General features: G+C 42.2%; 1 protein-coding gene across 1 annotated transcript in view; it reads right to left on the minus strand.

Annotated features, from left to right (window-relative positions):
• ccnd2a (cyclin D2, a) overlaps window positions 1-20,612 on the minus strand; it is a 162,436-nt gene that overhangs the window by 45,070 nt on the left and 96,754 nt on the right. Inside the window, exon 3 of the mRNA XM_042495473.1 lies at window positions 19,317-19,371. Coding sequence (XP_042351407.1) covers window positions 19,317-19,371 — 55 coding nt within the window. The remainder of the gene's footprint in view (window positions 1-19,316; window positions 19,372-20,612) is intronic.

Consider the following 20,612-nt stretch of genomic DNA (forward strand, 5'->3'; position numbering starts at 1 on the left):
TGGAGGCCGATTTATAACTGTGTCTGTCAACAGGCTATTGTATTAAGTTATCAGAAAGAGTCCATATGCTCAGTTCTTGTTACCACTGTCATTCTGATAGACCCCCATATAACACAACCTAATGAGAAGCATCAAAATAAAACACAGAATGGTTTCATTGCATGTGCATCTGTGGACTATAATGTATGTGTTTAGCTGGATTGACATGTTGCACTGGAAACAACATGATGTGGCTAAAAAACAGTAACAGATGCACAATCTGTTAAAGTTAGTGGCAGATTATAGTTGTTTTTCAATAGTATATATATAATCATGTAGTTACAAACACATATACCAACTGCCAGACACACACAGAAACATTTACACAGATTAAAGAGCTAATCATGTTCCTGCCACTCTCCAACAAACACAGAAGAAAATGTCTCATTAACAGTGGCAGCACGTAGCTATCGTCCAGTTTGTGTGTCAATTTATGCAACGTACTTCCTTGTTCCTGTTGTCTTAAAAAATACCTCAGCTATCTGGTTGTGAGTTTTTGAAGGAGGTGGAAGAGGACGTGATCGCCTCACAGTGCGATAGACAAATGAACCAAATCATTGACAATGAGCCGGGTGCACGCGGCACAGCAGACTTGATGCTTTAAATGATGTACCCGACTCAGAATTATGGCAGTAGAATGAGATTTGGCTGTTCAATACAAATACTTGACTATTCCTTTTTTGTCGCTGACAACGTTACTTTTTGCCTTCTGCTTAGACGTGGAGAATACACAACTCACAGCATCTTAACAGAATATACTCTCTGGCCTCTGTTTGATGTCTAGCAACACGGAGTCTGACGAGGAAAAGCCTCTCGTCCTCCAAGAAGCTGCCTCTGTCTCACTCAGACTCACCCTGGGTCTGCAGCTGCCTGTAGAGCAGTGTGAATGCCAGTAGCGCTCATTCTGCAGCTGTATCTAAGGACCAAAATGTAACCAGAAGTACACAGGCAAAAAATAAACAAATAAAAAAAGCCAGACTGCTGGACATGAAGAAATCTCAGTTGACTAAGGGGTTTCTGACTGATGATTCAGCGATTTCAGCCCTCGTCTTTTGGTTACATAATTGCAAAAGCTGCTCTCTGAAGACGCACAATAACCATGAGGAGGAATAAAGGTTGCCTACAGTCTCAGCTGCGCTCCCTGGTTGAGTGCAGAGACAATCAGAGTGCTCAGCCCAGTGCTGATGCATCACTGTGTAACTTTGAAAGAAACAATAAAATGAATGCTGAAGAAAAGCCAAAAACAGAGTTTAGATGGTTGTATATCTAGAAACTCAGAGACTTGCTTTGTGTTTACAGTTTTTTTCTATGTTTTTTTTTTTTTACTTATTTCTCCAATGGGAATGAATATTCTCAAAACATGCAAACTGCCAAACCACTGGGCACTTGTTCACAACAGATTTGACTTTCTCATTCCTTCCAACAAACTGCAAATATCTTAGCACACACATATATCTTGTTGATCAAAACTGATTATGTTGCTCCTCAGTCAAATAGTTGCACCCTTCAAAACATGTAGACAGAATTTTCTTGTGTAAGTCATCAAATACAGAACAGCCTCTTCAATTGTCAAAATCTGTTAGGTATATATATTATGAATAACATCACAGTAAAATGGATCCCTTGGAACATCTGCCAGATGAAACTTGATCTTGACTAATAAAGGGGGAGTTTCCTACTTCTCAGATCACCAATCACACATTATGTCATGCCAGCTGACAGGTGCTACCCACGAGTATGAATGTTGCCAAACATGTAAGTATAAGAGCTTGACCACAGCAGAATTGGTAATTTCTGAACTTGGAGGAACCTGGCCAGGTCAATGAGCAAGGGCAACTATGCGCTCGAGGAAGAGGATGAGGAGAAAGGTCCGTGGTGGTGTAGTGAGGGGAAGAGGCAAAAGAGCAAACGGACACAGAGCCATCCCAGATGAAATACAGTAACAATTGTGGGCAGAGGCGATTCCCTCAGTGCAGCCTAATGTGAACCGTTCCACAGCGTCTTCAATCATCATTTCAGTTAAATACACAACAGTATTCAGTTAGCTAGACAAAAAACATTCTAGTACAGTAACCGTTCGGTGTCATTAAGGAAATGAGTCAAGAGGGAAATTTGAGTTTGAGAGATATTTTCAAGGGTCCACTGTCATACTGACAAAACATTTTGACCAGTATTGTTTGCACAATGCCAAATGAACTTTTCATTTAGAATTTCCCAACGAAACTCCTAACATTTAATTTTGAAGCACAAGTTAACTGTTTTGGGTGAGATGTGACCTTTTGCAGGCGAGCTAAGGTGTTGTGCTGAACCATGCAGCCCATTTTGGCAAATGCACCTGGAGCTCAGAGAATGTCATTTCTGTTTCAAGAAATGAGCCAAAGCAGTAGAGAAAAAACTGTAAGATTAATTATTTGCTGCAATCTGATTGGAATCATTTTAAAATGTCACTCAGTGCTAAAAAATGTAGTGGCAAAGTGTCGAATCCCAACTGTGTGAGTTTTGCTCGTCTTAACATGTTTTTGAGTGTGTGTTGTCTGCACACCTGCATGTGTTTCTGAGAGTAAATATGTGCATTTGATTACTATTTTGGCTAATGTGTTATTCTCACACATAATGCATTGTTTGTATGCATGTGTTTTGTATGACTGAGGTGAAACATACCAACTGCAGTGAATGTACAACCTAAAATAAGGTCTTAAAAAACAGAAAATACAGCCATGAAAGCCAGACAGATAGATAAATAGGAAGCAACAGTGAAAGTAAGAGGAGAAGAGGGGAAGGGGAGGGTGCTTTGCACAAAGGAGAAGCCTGGATTAAGTCATGAGAGGCAAGCGACATAGGTTGGATTTTTAACGAGTGAGATCACATCCTCTTCCCTAAACAGAGGAGGAACTCATCCTCGAGTGGACAGGACGGTCGAGTTGAGCCCCGCCACTATCTGTCTGTGTGTCAGTGTGTCTGTCTGTCTGTGTGTGAGTGCAATAAGCAGGACATCCATTACCGAGCTGAGACAGTGGCATGCAGCCCTGGCCCCGCACGCAGGAGTCTCCACACATGTCAGCAAGCTGCATGTTGAGGGACACAGAGTGTGCATGTGTGTTTAAGTGATCCATGTGGGAAGTACTTTGCATCCATGTGAAGTATGCATGTGTGTATCTTTGTAAATATGTTTCAACATATGTGTAAGCATGTATAACACAATACAGTTTTGATAATGAGCATGTGAATGTGTACATATGCACACATACAGTATGTTGTATGAAGATTGTGTGACTCTTATTCACTGAGGAGGCTAAAATCTTCACACATGCTTCTTCATCAAATTATGTTATAATCTCTAGCGCAACTCTCGAATCCAGGGATCAGTGCAAGCAGTTTCATTTTTTGTCATATCTTGCATCAAAAATTCATACCAACTGTTCCAATAATTAAAGTCATAAGGGGATAGTGGACTTAAAAGTTGTAATTTCTCTCTGTATTTTAGGAGATTTAGCAGGATAGTTGCAAAGTAAAACCAAGTAGGCACTTTAAGTTTTATATGTGGATGGACAAACATCGCCTGTGACAATGCGGGAGGAAACCGGTGAGAAACAATTTAGCTCTTCAGCTCACCTCTAGGGCACAGCAGCCAATTAGCATGCTCAAGTAACACATTCTTAATCCAAACTCGTCAAATATGGACGTTTGGTCACTGGCTCTACACTTCAAATGCCCTGGGTACTTCTCTTCCTTTTGGACACTCAGATATGACTCTTGTTCCATTCATGTCTTTTCAGAACAAACAAAACAAAATGCTCATAGGAAATGTAGGTTTAGGCAACAAAACGACTTGGTTAGGTTAGGAAAAAAGATCATGGTTTGAGTGAAAATTAAGCAACAACCTCTGAGGCCGCAAAAATGAAGCCAATAAGGAAGTGCCGAAAACTGCAGTTGCTCTTATGTCCACTTGAGGCTCCAAACCAAAGTAAATTCCCATAGACCCCTGTGTTAATATACCAAACTTTAAAGCAAAAACAAAAATGTTTACGGTGTGGTACAAAAAATAGCTCATGACATTCATGACAACTGTGCAGGGGGTGATTTATATCTATATTTTTTTGTTTTATAGCTCTCTCCTTTACATTTTATTCAAGGCCCAAATTTATGCATATTTAAGGTTGCGGTCACTTTGAGTGACAGGCTGTCTGCTGATAGTGTCCTCAGTTTCTACTCAGATCCACCCCTTGCCCCTCCACAGCTCCATCCCCTCATCCAAATATTAACCGCTTTTACACTGAGATTGCACCATAGGGACGAAACAAAGTCCCCACTTTATACCACCCCTGCATTTTTACACCGAAACAAACGATGTTCCTCTCCAGTGTGATTATATACTGCATCAGAGGATCAAAGGAGGCATGAAGGGTGTGGTGTCAATACACAAGCGTGACAAATAATATATGCGTCGGAAGCACTTTCTAATTAATAACAATGGCATAACATGTCAATCACAATCATTTACCCTCTCTGTTATATGACATCTGATCTCATCTCGTGCTCAGAGGAGCTCCCAAATCCCATTGTTTTCCAAACTTGCGGAAATCTATGGCTGCTGTTCTTCTTTGTATGACCCGCTATGCTACCAGATGCTTTTTAAATCTCCCACCGTGGGTCGCACACATAAACACATCATCAAAATGTCACACCCGTACCACCTATGGTCATGTCTTTCCAGCTTTATGTTTTACACAGAGCTCATTTCAGGGCTGTTAATTCTTCCATTCCCAGCTCAGACATGACACCACTCTGTCCCCCCTTTCTGCGATGGGACTTTATATAGGCTATAGAGCGGCGAGGCGGAACAACGGCATGATATTCCCCCCTTGAACAGGTGTCACTTGGCTCCAGAAAACCAAGATGGCCATGGCCAGAATGTCAGACTCAGGGCTTCAAAATGGCAGTCTACAAACCAATAGGTGACGTCATGGTGGCCGTGTCAGTGATTTTATAGCCTATGGTTATAGGTTGATAGTACTTTTTCTGATGTAACTGAATGTACTCTTTTTAATGTAACGTGACATAGATAGAGGAACCTTCACATTTCACACAAACGCTGGTCTCCTGGATTAAAGTTCTGTGTTTGTTTGACCCATCCACCCTACTTGGACTTGCTTGCTGTTTATATTACATCATTTCTGCAGATGGTTTTTACAATTTGGCTGTGGGAATGAGAAGTTAGATTCAAAATTAAATGGCTGCTCTTAGTTGGCTGAAAGGACAATTACACATAAAACCCATTAACCACTATCAACTTAAATCCGTCCCTAAATTCTCCTGACAAATTTGAACTACGATTTATTTTTCACAGAAAGAATAGAGCTTCAAAAATAGTTACTACTAAATAACAAATGTATATGACATTCAACCTCATAACAGACAATAAGCTAAATTATGGTCATTGACAATGTTTTACTGATGTTTTTTAATGCCTTTCTACAATAGCTGTGCATGGTATTATTTATGACTAAGATTACAGAATGGTTGTTGACATAAATCATGCGGTGCAAAACTGATGAACAACCTTGTCCAGTATGTCCCAAAGACTGCATAAATAAAGAACATAGTAGCTTCTGTGATGTAAACCATTTATTTGTGTTGACTGCTGTTTTGAAGCCTCACTTTTGGCATTTCGGCTCTTGCCATTTTATTCTGGAGTCAGAAGGGACCATATTTGGACAAGATGCTAGAGCTGTGGAGGAGCCATGGACACTATCTGCAGACAGCCTGTCACTCAAGTAGCCCTGTGCCTAAATATGCCTAACTTTGGGCCTTCTTAAAATGTAAACATGTGAGGTATATAAAAAGTCACCCCCTATATTTGTCATGAATGTTGAAATTAGCTATGGAGACCAAAAGCGTTTTTTGTACCAGGCTGTAAACATGTTCATTTAAGTTTGGCATTTTAACATAGGGGTCTATGGGGATTTACTCTGCCTCAAGTGGCAATTAGATGAGTTACAGTTTTTGTTACTTCCACAATGGCTTCATTTCTCAGCCTCTGAGGTTGCTGCTTGGTCCGTTCCTGTAGGGACACCTTTAACACCTGTAATTTCACTCTCACTAATGAAACTATTCATGCAAAATCCTCTCCTGTCATCCTCCAAGGTACCTTTTCAGCCAACTCACGTTTGACCAAACCAGCGAATCATGGTCATTCTCTAGAGCTGTGGGAGAGAGACTGAAACACAACCTCCCTAAAATTCGGACTCATTCATAGATCAAACAATCAGATGCTGAGAGTAAGTTAGAACTAAAAGCTTCACAGTCAGCAATGGTCCCACTTCTTGTGGAGATCTGGGAATTTAAAAACTGCAGACATTTCAAAATATCACATCACATATCTGGATGTTTCTCCGGGAAAATAGGAGCTTAGCGTTCACATGTTTCAGTGTCTATAAATCTCATTTCTTGAGGGAATTCTATCACAAGAGCAGCCTGAAGGATGCAGATTTGTCAGATTTATGTGACGAATGCAGCCTTACATTTGTTATTGAAAAAGAAACAAACGTGCAGGCACTGGAACACACCAGGAATGCAGGTCTAATCTTAATCCCTATCACACATGTTCGGTACCTATCCATTTCAAGACTGTGAATCATGCTTATTGCATGAAAGAAGGAACACACACACTCATACACAGCCCCCATACTCCTGCCATCCATACTTCTCTCCCACTTTCAATTCTGATGTAAAGAGATACAATATATGAAGCCAATCCAGGTTTCTCTCCCTCCCACACTCTCTCCTTCCTTCCCTCCCTTCTTCATCCACTTCCCATCCCGACCAGACATGACCGTGTGCGTAGACTGCAGGGTGGAGTAGTAAAAGTCTGAGTTTGGTGAGCTGAGTGGAGATGGTGCACAGATGGAGATGTTCTCCCCTTACAGGCTCAATGTTGTAAAGAGAAATGAAAAAGATAGAGGAAGAAAGAGAGGGGAAGAGCTAAAGGAAGAGAAGGGGGGGCTGAATCCAAAAGAGAAATAAAAACATTTTCAGCTTGTTATGAGAATTTTCCTCCCTCGTGGAAATATTTCTTTCTTGTCCTCAGCTGAGTAGCCTGTGTTTCATCCCTCCACCGCTCTCTCCACCCCCAGTCTACCCTCCCTCCACCCCTCCATCACCCCTCTCCAGACTGGGCTTTCACTTTGGGGGGCCCTCAGCTTCCCTCTCGGCTGACCAGGGAGCTTTCAAGGTACCCTGATGGATGCTAATGCTGGACTCTTTCAGATCGTTTTACAGCCGGAGCCTTTGATCTGCCAGCAGGCCTCTCTCCACGGGCTGCCTGTCCTGAGAAAATGTAAATCCCCGCCTTACAGACACCTGTAAAAAAAATACAGCAGAAAGGGGGACAGAAAAAGAAGTTCCTCTAAAGAAAAGGGGGAAGAAAAGATACAGTATTGTGACATTTGGAAAAAAGGGGGCATAGTTTAGATTGCGGCAGAGCGACAAAGAATGAGATGGAAATTGTGCGGAAATAAGAGCGAGTGGCAAAAAAAGGGGACAGGACCGCAGAGAAAGGAGTGGAGAAACTGAGACATGGCAACCAACAAAGAAGGAAAAGAGGAATGGGTACCACAAAACAGAGAGACAGAAGGGACATGGATGGAGGCAATAGAAAGAAAGGCTACAATGGCAAAAAAAGACGGAAAGTTCATCTAAAGACCCAGCATGGAAGACAGGGGGAGAATGGGTGGGAGAGAGAAAGCAAGATGGAAATAGCGGAGTAAAAGTTGGTAAAGGCAGAGACAGATGGACAATTTGACTCGGGGAAGAAAGAGAAAGAAAGACAGAAAGCCAGCCCAGACAGACATATGAAGCCTGCTGCGAGGCTCAAGGGCGGATGTGTCTGTACGGTTGAAAATTTAGGAAGGAAGAAGTGAAAAAGAAAGTATGGTGAAGGGGAGACTCGGCAGCGTCGGTGACAGCAGTGAAAGAGGCCTCCCTCACCAGCGGCAGCAGTGCTCTGAATAGCAGGGCTGCTGCTAGACAGCTGGGTGCAGCTGATGGGTGGACAGACTCTGTGGAAGAGCGCTTGTCTTCCTGCAGCCAGCTGCTGTGTCCAGAGGCCAGCAGTGACAGCACAAGGCTCAGAATTGATTGCCAGAGCTGGCAGTTCAATGGGGTGGATGGAGTGCAGTGAGGTTGACTTCTCTGAAGTAGTGTGCACTGTACGGCAGCAGCAGAGCACAGCTGGCACTCACTGTATCTCCTCTTCTGAGAAAAAAAAAAAAAGAGAGAAGGGGAGAGAAGAGCGATTGCTATTATTGTGATCCTCCCTGCTTCTTTCTTTCATACTGCCTTTCTTTCCTCTCTTGTTTTAGCCACTTGCTCATTTCTCTTCCCCTCTTCATCCAGAGAATGGAGGAGGAAATGGCTGTCTTGCAGAGGAGACAACTACAAAGCTGCTATGAGTCTCAGTGTTCATCTCGGTACCTGCAAGTTAAGACATGAGGTTGCTTTGTATAGCTGGGGCTCTTCCTGTGTGAGACGCATGCCCTGCAAACTCTACGCTGACATTTAAAAGACTTCTTGTGAGGCAAATCCAGCTCTAGTCTTCATCCACTTTAATGATTTTATTGTTTTATTAGGTTCAGGAGGAGAAAGAAGAGTGGAAAAAAATCAATTTCTGGAAATAAAAAATGTCTGTGGAGGCTTTCTGCAGACCTGAGGTCAAATACACCTCCACCAGCTATGTTCTCTGATCAACACTTTCTTTTTCTTCCTCATACTCCTTCATGCTCTCACCAACGCACCCCGCCGCTCCTCCTCCACCTTCCTGTTGTCCTATCAAAACAGGAATGATGTCATCCTCCTTGTAGCGCAGGATGGGAAGAAAAACCGAGCTCAATGTCCACAGTAGCGGCAGCATCCTCCTGTCTACATGTCTGTTCCTTGTCAGAACGTCTGTCTGTGCGTCTGACTGGGGGCACATCCGGCCATCCTGACTCCCCTGCGACTCCCCCAGGCCTCTGTGTCAGGAGGAAGGAAGGAAGGCCCTGCGGTCACACAGGAGGGAGGGTTTGGAGAAAGGGAGGGAGGAAGTGTGAAAGGGTGTCTTAGCTGGAGCTGATCCACTCCATTGGAGCCTCTCACTATAGAAGGGCTGTTTGGACAGGGACAAGGCCAAGCACAAGTGTGTGTGTGTCTGTGTGTGTGCGTCTATGGCTGCACACCAAGATCATCACAGAGAAGGAGAGAGTTGTATTTATTGATGGCCCCATTGAAAATATTCAGCATATAATCCTAGCTGGCCTCTAAGCCAGTTGGGGACATTAGATGGTGTGTGTATGTGTGTTTGTGTGCGGGTGTGTGACTCAGTGCTTCTGTGAGTTCACTGTTCATCAGAGAGTGACAGCTTACCTCAGTGGAAATTCAACTGAGTCATCATGTTCAGTGACTGTGCTGAACATGGAGGGTATAGCACCTCTTTCTCCACAACAGACATAGAAGCGCACACACTTACACACACAGACATGCAGACACTTCAGTGCAGGCTGCTTTTATCCATTTTTGTGTGAGAAAACGTTACATGACCTGTCGAGAAAACATCTATGTAGCGTGAGACCAACTTTCAGCATCACCTTGCAGATTTTGCTCCGCAGTCTCATTCTGAAAGTCGCAGTGCTGATGTCTTCTTTGCAATCATTTCTGCTGAGGAAAAATGTAAAAATGCTGGAGGAAGACAGTGAATGCTGAAGGAGAGCTAGCAATGGTGCTTTTGGCTTTGTCGCTGGAGAGCAGGGTGGAATTAAGTGTATTGGAGAATGAGTTGGAAAAAGACATTTCCTGGTGCGAGCAGAGGGGCGGCTGGAAGGAAGACTGCCAGGCACAGAGGCAGCGAGACACAGCCACTGTCCACCGCTTAGCTTCCCCTCACTGCTGCAGGAGCTGTGTCTGCTTAAACAGACTGGTGTTACTGGTTTTACCCCTGGAAGCAAAAAGGAAGGCATGCATGTGGACCAGTAATCGAGGAATGGCTGGCAGCTACATCTGAGGAGCATTAAGGCAAACTACTGATCTTACCCGTGGCTCAGCTTGTGCTTTGACCTTGCTGGGAAAGTGTATTTAGTTCATGATATAAAACTTGTTACTGTGTAAACAATAAAAAATGAGTAATAATGTGTCACCTGGAGGGAGAACCCAGGTGACTGAAGCCAGGCATCTGATTACTTGAACTTTGTAAATACTGTGCCAAATAATATGACATGCTTAACGTTCAAGCTAAAATTACATTTTTTCATACCGTTAATTTGTGTGCTGGGCATAAGGAAAGAGAAAAACAGACACAGCATTCTTTCCCTATATGCTAAAAAAGCTGGTGCAGTATTGTCTGCCAGTTACAGTTAAAAGTTAAGCCATAAATCAACACATCACTTCCTGCATTGTGTCATTATTGTTTTGTTTGATTTATAATTTCTCTCCGTTTTTTTCCCCTGTGTATTCAGCTGATAAGACTTACAGTCGGGGCTTGAAAAGGCACACCCTTGCCTGCTCTTGTTCAGCTACTAAAAATAAGCGGTGAAGTAATGTGAAAAACACTGCTCTATTTACATTCTGGTAAGTTACAGCCTCGATGCTGCCTGCCTGCCTGCAGTGTTGAATCTGGGCTAAATGGCCAAGGGGAAATTTCACTGCTTTTTTTCCTCCCCTGGCTGAGGGAGAAACAGTGAGAAAGTGAATACAGAAGAAGAACAGAATAAGGAGAAGTAAAGCTAGAGAGAAACAAAATGAGTAAGGTCTTGAGAGAATATCTAATATAAAAAGATGTACAGTAGAAGCAAACCAAATGAAGAAGGAATGATAAACGAGATGCCAAAGCAAGATGAGCAGAGGAGACAGACGGCTGCCATCACCATCGGCATGTGAGCATGTTTGTGTGCGTACATCTCATTCCTTCCTAATAGCCAAAGGGAGGTGGGGGACAGAGATAACAGGCACTGCAGGGCTGATGGCGGATACAAATCTCTAGCTGAATTTATGAATGATTGGGATCAGAGGGGCACGTGGACCGATGTGTGTGCTCTGCCATCTCCGTCTGACGACACTGTTGTCCTCAAACAGAGAGAAAGCGAGACAGAGACGTGCAGAGGGACGATACCAAATGCCAAGAGGATCCACAATCACACTCACTGTCCTCAGCTGGGCTTTATGACGTAGATTCTTGCAGACGAAAGCAAATTTGTTTGTGGATGTCTGCTTACCCCCCCCCCCCCTTTGACGCTAGAGAAGAAACAACCCAAAGGGCCATGGTTCTAAACAAAGGCACAACTTATTAAATGCCAAGAAACCACATGGTATCTTTTACTTATATTGTAATGTCTCTTTAAAGTTGTAATGGCAACTGTATTACTGTGAGGTAAAATTAATGAAATGCAGCTTGAAAATGTTGCACTTCTGTGCATTTGATCAGCAGTGTACTTCTGGACGCTTCTACTTTGCTCTGTGGTTTCTCAAAACGTCTGAGCAATCTGCCCTGATACGCTCTGCTGATATAATCTACATGATCAATCATTCTGATATCTACTGCACGACAAGCGAATCATTAAGCGTGAAGAGCTATTTGAATGAGAGCAAGCTCAACAATAAGATGAGGCAGAGCAAGTTAAGGTTGGTTGTGTGTTTATATTGTTACTTCCAACTGATTCACGATGGATTATATGAGCCCTATCGAGAACACTCACTCGCGTGGTGAGAGATGACACCTTAATCTACTGACTAAATAATAATTCTGATTCAGAGACAGCAAATTTGCCTTCTTATGTGTTCCTACAAGTAAAATCTGATTTCAAAAATGCCACGAAACCACTCTTTCTTTATGTTTGGAGAACATTCCCTGAGATATGATCCTCAGAAGAGGACCTGTCAGCTGCTTGGCTTCCTAAAAAAGTCAAGGGCATAAAGTCGGTAATCTGGTTTTAAAATCCTGGGTTTTTACCGTGTAAATCAGCCATAATTGTGATTTCTTTAGCTATTTTGTGACTGCAAAGGTTCTAATCTGGTGTCTTGAAGAGATAACATGTGACCACAAAGCAGCAAAACAGGAGACCATTTCCACATAGCGTAAATATCTCCAACAATCTCCTTTTAGGCTGGAAACAATTTAGAAGCTCTGGGGTGAGTAAAATAATCACATAACGAAGCCTTGATAAAGCCACTTAGGGACTGATGGAGGGCAAAATGGTTCGATATGGATATCTGGGTCTGTGCACATAAAGTGACCAATCTTCATTTCATTCCACTTCATTAATGACTTCTCAGATATTTTAAATGAATGCTTTGTGACAGCAGGCACAGTAGCTTCAGTGGAGCTGAGGAAAACCCAACCAGCTGATGATGAAACAAAGCACGGACTTAATTATAACTCACCCTCCCCTCACCTCCAAAACCTCTGATGAGGAAAAAGAAGTAAAAGGAGCTTGTTTGCATCTTATCTGCAGGAAATAGCATTAGCTAAAATTGTACTCTTGGGCTGGGGCATGAAAGGGATGGCATGGCTGTGGCCATCATTAGCCATGTCCCCCGACATGCGGCCTGCCTCTGATCCAGAGCCAGGGCTGGGCAGGAAGGCAGAAGGTGGGCAGGAGAGGGTCGGCAGTCCTGGGTGGGCTCCACCACTCGGGCCTCGCTAATGGGCCGGCAACCATCAGCCTGGTATGTCGGTATGCAGGCCGCCACTGCTCATGCCGACGTCAGGGGATTTTAAATCGGCTGGAGCACACGACTGTGAAACAGGAGTGGCCACCTCACCACACTGACTGCCGTTAACACTGACAATCCACCTCTCATCTTCCCAGTGAAGTGAAGCCGGCGGAGCATAAACTGCAGTCAGTCAGCTTTGCTTGGTCCAGTCTAATCTCTGTGCTTTTTGTGTCCATGTTTCCATGTCCTTCTTAAAGGGAGCAAAACAGTCTTTCTCAGCTCACTCACATCCCACAATGCCCTGCACTGCTACCAATGAGAACTCAGCCTTTTCCCAGCAGTTTCCACAACGACAGCTATTTTTCCCATGCTCTCCTTTCAGACAACCTATTTGGGGCATAGAGGCTATCAAACCAGCAGAGAATGAAAAAATAACTCTTTGAGAAGTAAAAAAAAAACAAAAAACAATTCAGTGGGCACAAATCACGTCTCAATTTAACTACACTATTGTTTCTAATCACACTCACGTCTTTGTATCAGTCTTTAAAAAACTTGCCTTTATAAACTACTTTCTCCCAGCACGGCTCTTTTTTTCTCTAACTATATACTGAAGTGTTACATGATGTTTCCTGTGCTTTCAGAGACAATGAGCTAATCGAAAGGCCAAGCGGCTGTATTTACAACTCCTTTTGTGACCAATGTGTTGGAGTGAAAAGCTCGTCTGGCCCCGAGGCAAACATACAACCTGCCATTCAGGATAACGGCCGTGTCAATGAGAGAGGCATATCACCTTTGCTCCCAGTATTTTACGACACAAGTCTCCAACAGTAACACAGCTCTGGAGCAGCCTGCAGCATCACAGCCCTGACAGAGGGCTAAAGAGAAAACTGTCAAAGACGCAGTGTCAAGTGTCTACTGATGGGACACTCAAGTGTCCCCCATTGTACTGTAAAAAGGTTGTGATGTACAGTGAGGCACAAGGAGCCGAACAAAAACAGGAAGGCCAGGGAATGTATATTCTATAAGAGCTCTTTGATACTATAACAAGAGGTTCTCACAACGAGACGAAATACTGTGACACCACAAGACAGCTTACTGGCCAGCTTATCAGAGGACGACTATTAATACCAGTGAGACGTTGTCCCCCTGTCCCCTGAGGGAGAACGATGGAGGAAGTCATTGATTCTTCCCACAATAATCTCTGGGAAGGACAGACCTTGCCTTTTCCCTTTTGGGTGACGAGGGTTATTATTCTAAAATTTTGAAAGGGCCCACACAAGGGCTATTTCTGTGTCCCAGTGATGGCGAGACATTCAGAGTCTAATCTTCTGTAGCACCAACAAACAGTCGTTGTAGCAGTCTCCTCTTCCCAGGACTATTTCCTGGTCTCTCTGAGTCATTTTAATCTTTGTAAGTGCTGTCAATGTATCTAAACACAATTTGTTGATACTGTTCTTTCAAGAAAAATAACAACAGTGGTCATTCCTTCAAATGCCAATGACCTTCGATTATCTGACAAGGACCTCTAGTGGCAGTGTGAGTTGTGAAAGTCGTCTTTCAGAATCAAAGGCAGAAATAGCATGGTGTCGTTATAAGATGAGAAAACCTCAAGAGACCACATATCCTTTTCCATTAAAGGACTACAATGGTTTATTGAAATCTTAACCACAATCTCTTCCTAACCTTAACAAGGCAATTCTTTTCAACCCAAACAAAAGTCATTCTGTGTCATTAACCCAGGAGTTTTTGTGCCTAAACCAAGCCTAAACCAAACTAAACCTTGCAGTAGATCAAAAACACATATTTTTGCAACACAGTGAGGAACAATGTTGTTTGCTCATATAATTCTGGAAGAAACAAACTACCAACTTATTTTGGCTTTCTGTTTGGAAGACTTGTTAAATTTGTGTCAGCCCTCTATGTAAAAAACATTCAAATCGCATTTACAGCACAAGTTACCTACAGTATACACACCATCTCAATGCTCAGAAACAAACGAAAAATCCATAACCACTGCATTAACAGAGTCTTTACAGGTCTAGTGTGTAGGAATTTATGGGATAAATTGGCAGAAATGGCATCTAACATAGTAAGTATGTTTTCTTTAGTTTATAAGCACCTTAAATAAAGAAATGTGTTTTTACTACTCTAAAATTAGACGTTTATATCTACAAAGGGAGTGGGTCCATATTGCACCGCCATGTTTCAAAGAAGTCCAGAATGGACAAACCAGACACTGGCTTTAGATAGGGTCATTTGTGCTGGCAACCACAGTTAGCAGCTCCTGCAATGAGCCAAACAGCATTGGAAAAAAAACAGATTTTGTTTCATGTGAAACTGCTGTATTCAGAGTTTTTACTAGTTTAATCACCTAATTTGGTCTGGAGAGAAGAAAAACTCTGTGGACAATTTGGATCCCAGTTAAAATCTTAAATGAACAATGTAGCAATCATAACAGGGAGTTCACGACTGGTACACAGGAGAAGTTTCATTCTGGTTGCAATCTGCAATCTCATTTGTTCTTTTTTTCTACTTGTCATTTTCTTATATATTATATTGTAGGCTATGTGTCCATTATTGGGGAACAAGTGTTGTTAACTAACTTCATTTCAATTCCTTTTCATGTATAACTCTCCATATACCTCCACGAGGGGTCATTGTGGAAGAAAGAAAAAAACCTGAAAATGTGCTAAAATGTTTCATGAAAAAAATTCAATATGATGGATTTAAATCACAGTCCAGCTGTAATTTCATCATTTGGTGCATTTTATTTTAGGTGAATGTTAAATCAGTCTGTGTAATGCCCGCTTGTCAAGGAGAAGACACAGAAAGAGAACAGACAGACCAATATAAGCACTGACAGAAAATGGGACTGATAGATTTGGATGCCAGAGCAGCTGTCAGAGCAGGTCCTGATGGCAGAGATGGTGCGGAGGACAAACTGCGAGTGGTTGTGACAGGATGAGGATGAGAGGAAGACAAGCAGCATCTGTGTGTGGGTGTATGTGTTGGTGTGCATAAGTATCAATGCATTTGTGCTTTGTGTAGTAACACTCTTCCTCTGGCAGGTCCAACCACTAGGGCTGCCTGTGTGTGTGTGTGTGTGTGTGTGTGTGTGTGTGTGTGTATGTGTGTGTGTGTCTGTGTGTGTCTGTGTGTGCGTGTAGATCTGGAGCAGTTAGAATAGCAGTAAAGCAGATGTTTCCTCTGTTTGGCTCTTGAACATGAACATGAAGAAAAACAAGTGTCTGACATAGAAGACGTGGTTACATCGATCATCATACCTTCAGTAACTGAGTCAAAACTGCAACTATTAAATAATGAAGATAATACTTAAAGGGGACCTGTCATGCTCAATTTTGGGTTCATACTTGTATTTTGGGTTCCTTGAACATGTTTACATACTTTAATGTTAAAAAACATTTAAGCATTTTTCACATACTGTCTGTGCTGGAACACCTGCATTCACCTTCTGTCTTAAATGCTCTGTTTAGCACCTATCTCTTTAAGCCGCCCTCCCGAAAAAGCCCAGTCTATTCTGATTGGTCAGACTTTCAGGGTCTTACACATCTACTCGTCAGGTTTCTCTGACGTTAGCATGTAGCTACATGTAGCAGTGTAGGCTACATAATGTAAACACACTGCAGTAGTGTGACTGGAGCAGATGACCATATAAAGAATTCCATCCCCATCTGACATTAGCTTGACTTGAAAGGAGAAAAGGTTTCTGCTCACAGGGATTACTTCTACCTAACGTTTACTTCATTATTTATAACTTTGGCCCTGGTTATTACGTTATCTATATGACAAAAAATAAGGAGATGCAATATGAGTCTCACTTAATAGGTCATTACAAGTTTTAATTCCATTCATAGTTATTTAATATCTAACTATGCATCTGAATTTATTTATTTTTTTAAAATCAATTCAACAACTACAATAAATGGACCGGCACTTGTAAAGCCAGCCCATTGTCATTCCGAATTTGTCAAACACTGCCACTTTTGCGGTGCTTTCGGCATCGCCAAAAGCCACCTTTTGCGTCCGCATGATACGCCTATCCATCTGTGCCTTTGTTGCCTAATCCTAGACATCCATGTAAGCAAATGCGTTTGTTGACGTCCCACTGTTGGTTCCCATGTGCCTGTGTTGCCTAAACATCACCACCTGCAGTGCAATCCAACCACTGTGCATTTTTTGACATCACAGTAGAGCCATCCTGGAGCAGACTCAGAAGGACACGTAGAGTGTAATAAACAAAGATCCACTGTAAAGCAGCAATATGTGTTGACTTGGGACTTGAGCATGTTGGTCTATAGTCTTCCGAGCACTCAAAGTGCTTTAACACTAGATGTCACATTTCCACACACATTCCTACACTGGTGCCCAAGGCTACCATACAAGGTGCCACCTGCTACTCAGCTTAAACACACTCACACACCATTGATAAAGCCATTGAGAGCAATTTGGGGCTCATCATCTTGAATCATGATATTCGTTTATGTTTAGAAGAAATTAAGTGTAAAGTCATCTGCATGTAGACTCCACCTGTATTTCACCTGCAGATGACAAAAAGTCAAAAGATTTCTTGTGAATGAATGTGTGTGAGAGTGACTGAATGACTGGAAGTTGGTGCAAGTGATCCACTGAGCTCCATCTCTGTCCTCATACTCCTGGTTTTAGCCAGCCCCAAGGAGCAGAGCAGCTGCACAGCGCTAATCCTCACAGGCAAACGTTGTGAACACAAGTGTTCTGCTGCTGCTGAACAGCCAACCACATGTCAAAAGTGTCGAGTCACCCTGAGAGCAGCCACTTGACCCAGGAATGCTCTGTCACACTGGACTTCACTGTATGCATTTTTTTTCTTCACACAGACTGCGACCAATGAGAGCTGAGAAGGTGTACGTTTCGTTACAGTGTGAAAGGAGTGATGATTATCAAGTCAATTAAGATGCTGCTCATGTAACATGAGCTTGTTTTTTAATCACCACTTGTGAACCCAATTTAGTTTTACTGATAATAATTATTATTGTCAGTTATGATGATCCCTACTGGAATGAAAACAATTTTTTTTTTGGGTGAACAAACTCTTTACTATAATGGAACTGAAAACGATTTCTAAAAAATGGAAGTATTTGTAAAAAGTATATCTGACAGTGATGGAGGACAACCTCTTTCCGACTGTAGTGCTTTCTCTTCTGACTTGCCATGATTGCTTTGTGGTGTCTGTGTTTGGGACTTGAATTTGTCATAACGTCTGCCTCTCACACTCTCTGACTATCACTGTGAGGATGACAGCAACACTAATGACTCCTCAAGACATCTCCATCTGCTGCTTCCATAAGAGATTATAATGTGTTGTTGCTGGTTTACAATGTTAATTGCTTCATACTTATTTCTTTACTCTTTCCGGTCAGCATTTAAATGTAACTATACATTTAAAGGATATTAAATATGTTACATCTGTACACATGGCTTTGACTCACAAAGGACAGGAAGTACTGAATAACAACAAAGTGATTGAAAAGCAGGGGGTTGTGATATAATCAGGGTCTTTTCATTTTCAGTACACATTCACATGAACCTCACCCCTGAGAAACATGCATTTTACATAGTGTAAGAACACTCTTTCGTATCTTTGCATAGCAAAAGAAATTTTGATCAGCAATTTAAAAAGCAAGTCAGTCATTGTGTGCCAAAATGACAGAAGCAGAAAAACCACCTAAAGCTAACATTTACAGGAATCCAAGCTTGTGGGGTTTCGATGGCAGAGAAAGACACAGCAGTGGTATCATATCATTGTGATACTGAAAATGACAGTGACAAGGTCAATAATAGACTCTGCTGACCTTTACCTCACTGAGAGCTATTTCCCATTGTCAGGGATGTATCCACCTGCAGCAAGCCATTAACCAGAGCAATATGACAACTGAAAAATGACAACAAACATGACAGCAGTATGACTACTCAAACATGACAACAAACATGACAGCAATATGACAACTCAAACATGCCACTGTGAAATGACACCAGCACTGCAACTGCAGACAGGTTAATCCCAACTACATGAAGTTTCATTTCTAAAGTGATCAGTTAGATTTAAATGAGCAAAAATTTCCACTACTCCCTCATAAAGTTTTGTTTTTTTCAGAAACAACATGACAGAGGAAGACTATAAGCAGGCAGAAGAAAGCTTTTCAGGCTCCTGCGCGAGACAGACAAGCCAGAGACTGGTTTCAATCAAAACAAAACTACAAGCCCAGCCGTGCCATGATCTATTGTTAACAGTGATGGCATCTGGGGATAGCAGGGGTATTCACTAACACAGTCTATATTACCTTCTGGAGGCATCTCCAAATCATCTAATTGGTTCTTCCTCTGTAATATATCATCTGTATTTCTGTTACAGAGCCGTGTAACATATATATATGTTTTTCTTACACACAGTTGACATATATTGTGTCTGTTTGTACACAGCTCATGAGTCATCCAGAATATGATCATTCAGGTAAGTTTGAGAAGCACAGACAAGTAATTGCTCACATGAATCAGCAGCCCACGTGAGCTGAGCGAAAGAAAAAAAAGGTAATTCATCTTACCTGAGAACACCTCCTGAGGCTAACCTGAGCATATCCCAATGACAGGATCCCATTCCTAGAAGACACAGTGATGCAGACATGTATGAAGGCAGTCAGAGTGATGAGGATGAAAGATTTCAGCATTTCAAATATCACACACACTGAAGCTTTTCTCTAGTAACAGGCTGTGACTTTGAACAGTTAGTTGACACAATTTTGATACAATGATAACAAATTGGAAATTCCTCTTACTAACAGTCAGATTGAATGTGATCTAACTGATTTTTGTGAAGAGAAATCTTTGATGTGTCATACTTTCCAGTGTCACGTCAAATAGTTTATCTTCACAGTTAAGGTGGATGTGACATTTCCAGCAATGGACTGTATAAAAAAAAGGTTACAAAAAACCCTCATTGTAATCACAACACTGCAAAAGTGTGCCTCAACACTCAAACACTCACACTCAAACTAAATCTCATGACATTGCTCCCATGTAACATGAGAACAAAAGCTGATATAATACATTACTTGGACATTTTTTCCTGCTCTCATATGCACTTGAGGCCTTATCACTCATTGCAATGACTTGGATGAGACGAGCGGATTATTCCACAAAGGAGCCAATTGACTTAATGCTAAGTCTCCTTCCTATCAGGTGTAATCTCTCTGCTTTCCTCTTAGAGATCATCTTATGAGAGTGACGCAGCGAAGCTTGAGGGCCTTTTACCACAGCGGGTCAGAGAGCTAGCTTCACTTCCGAAAGGTAATGCCCCACCCCTCGTTCTGGAGTCCATCCGCAGCTTCATTTAACAGTGAGACAAGGTTCACTTCCTCTAGAAGGAACACATCAGTGGAAGAGGAGTAAAGCAGTGATGGAGGCGGGGAAGCTGTAGCGTGAAAGCCAGTGAAATGTGAAGTTGTCAAAACACATATTTTGCTTTTTGTGACTAGAGGGAGAATAAAAAGCAGCTGAAAAGCAGCAAGGTTTCAATTAGATCCCTCAGTCTTCAGAAGTCAGGAAATGGGATCAGATGAATGATGAGCGAGACATCCATGACTTAAGATCCGGCATTGTCTGAGATGGCCTTTTAAATGTCTTGCATTATCCCTGCCCCGTCTTTGAAACCTGAGCTGCTGGCAGAGCACATCAGTTACCGCTTCCTGATAAACAAATCTAACACGACCACACCAGGAGATTTAATTCAGTGGAACCTGACTTGACTGTATGCTTTGTGCTGTAGTTTATCCAAACCAGTCTGATGGCATCTGATAATATTCGTTACAGGTGATGAACGGCAGATCTCACAGCTCTTGCAG

The sequence above is a fragment of the Plectropomus leopardus genome, chromosome 11 (genome assembly GCF_008729295.1).
Source record: "Plectropomus leopardus isolate mb chromosome 11, YSFRI_Pleo_2.0, whole genome shotgun sequence".
Classification (NCBI taxonomy): Eukaryota; Metazoa; Chordata; class Actinopteri; order Perciformes; family Serranidae; genus Plectropomus; species Plectropomus leopardus.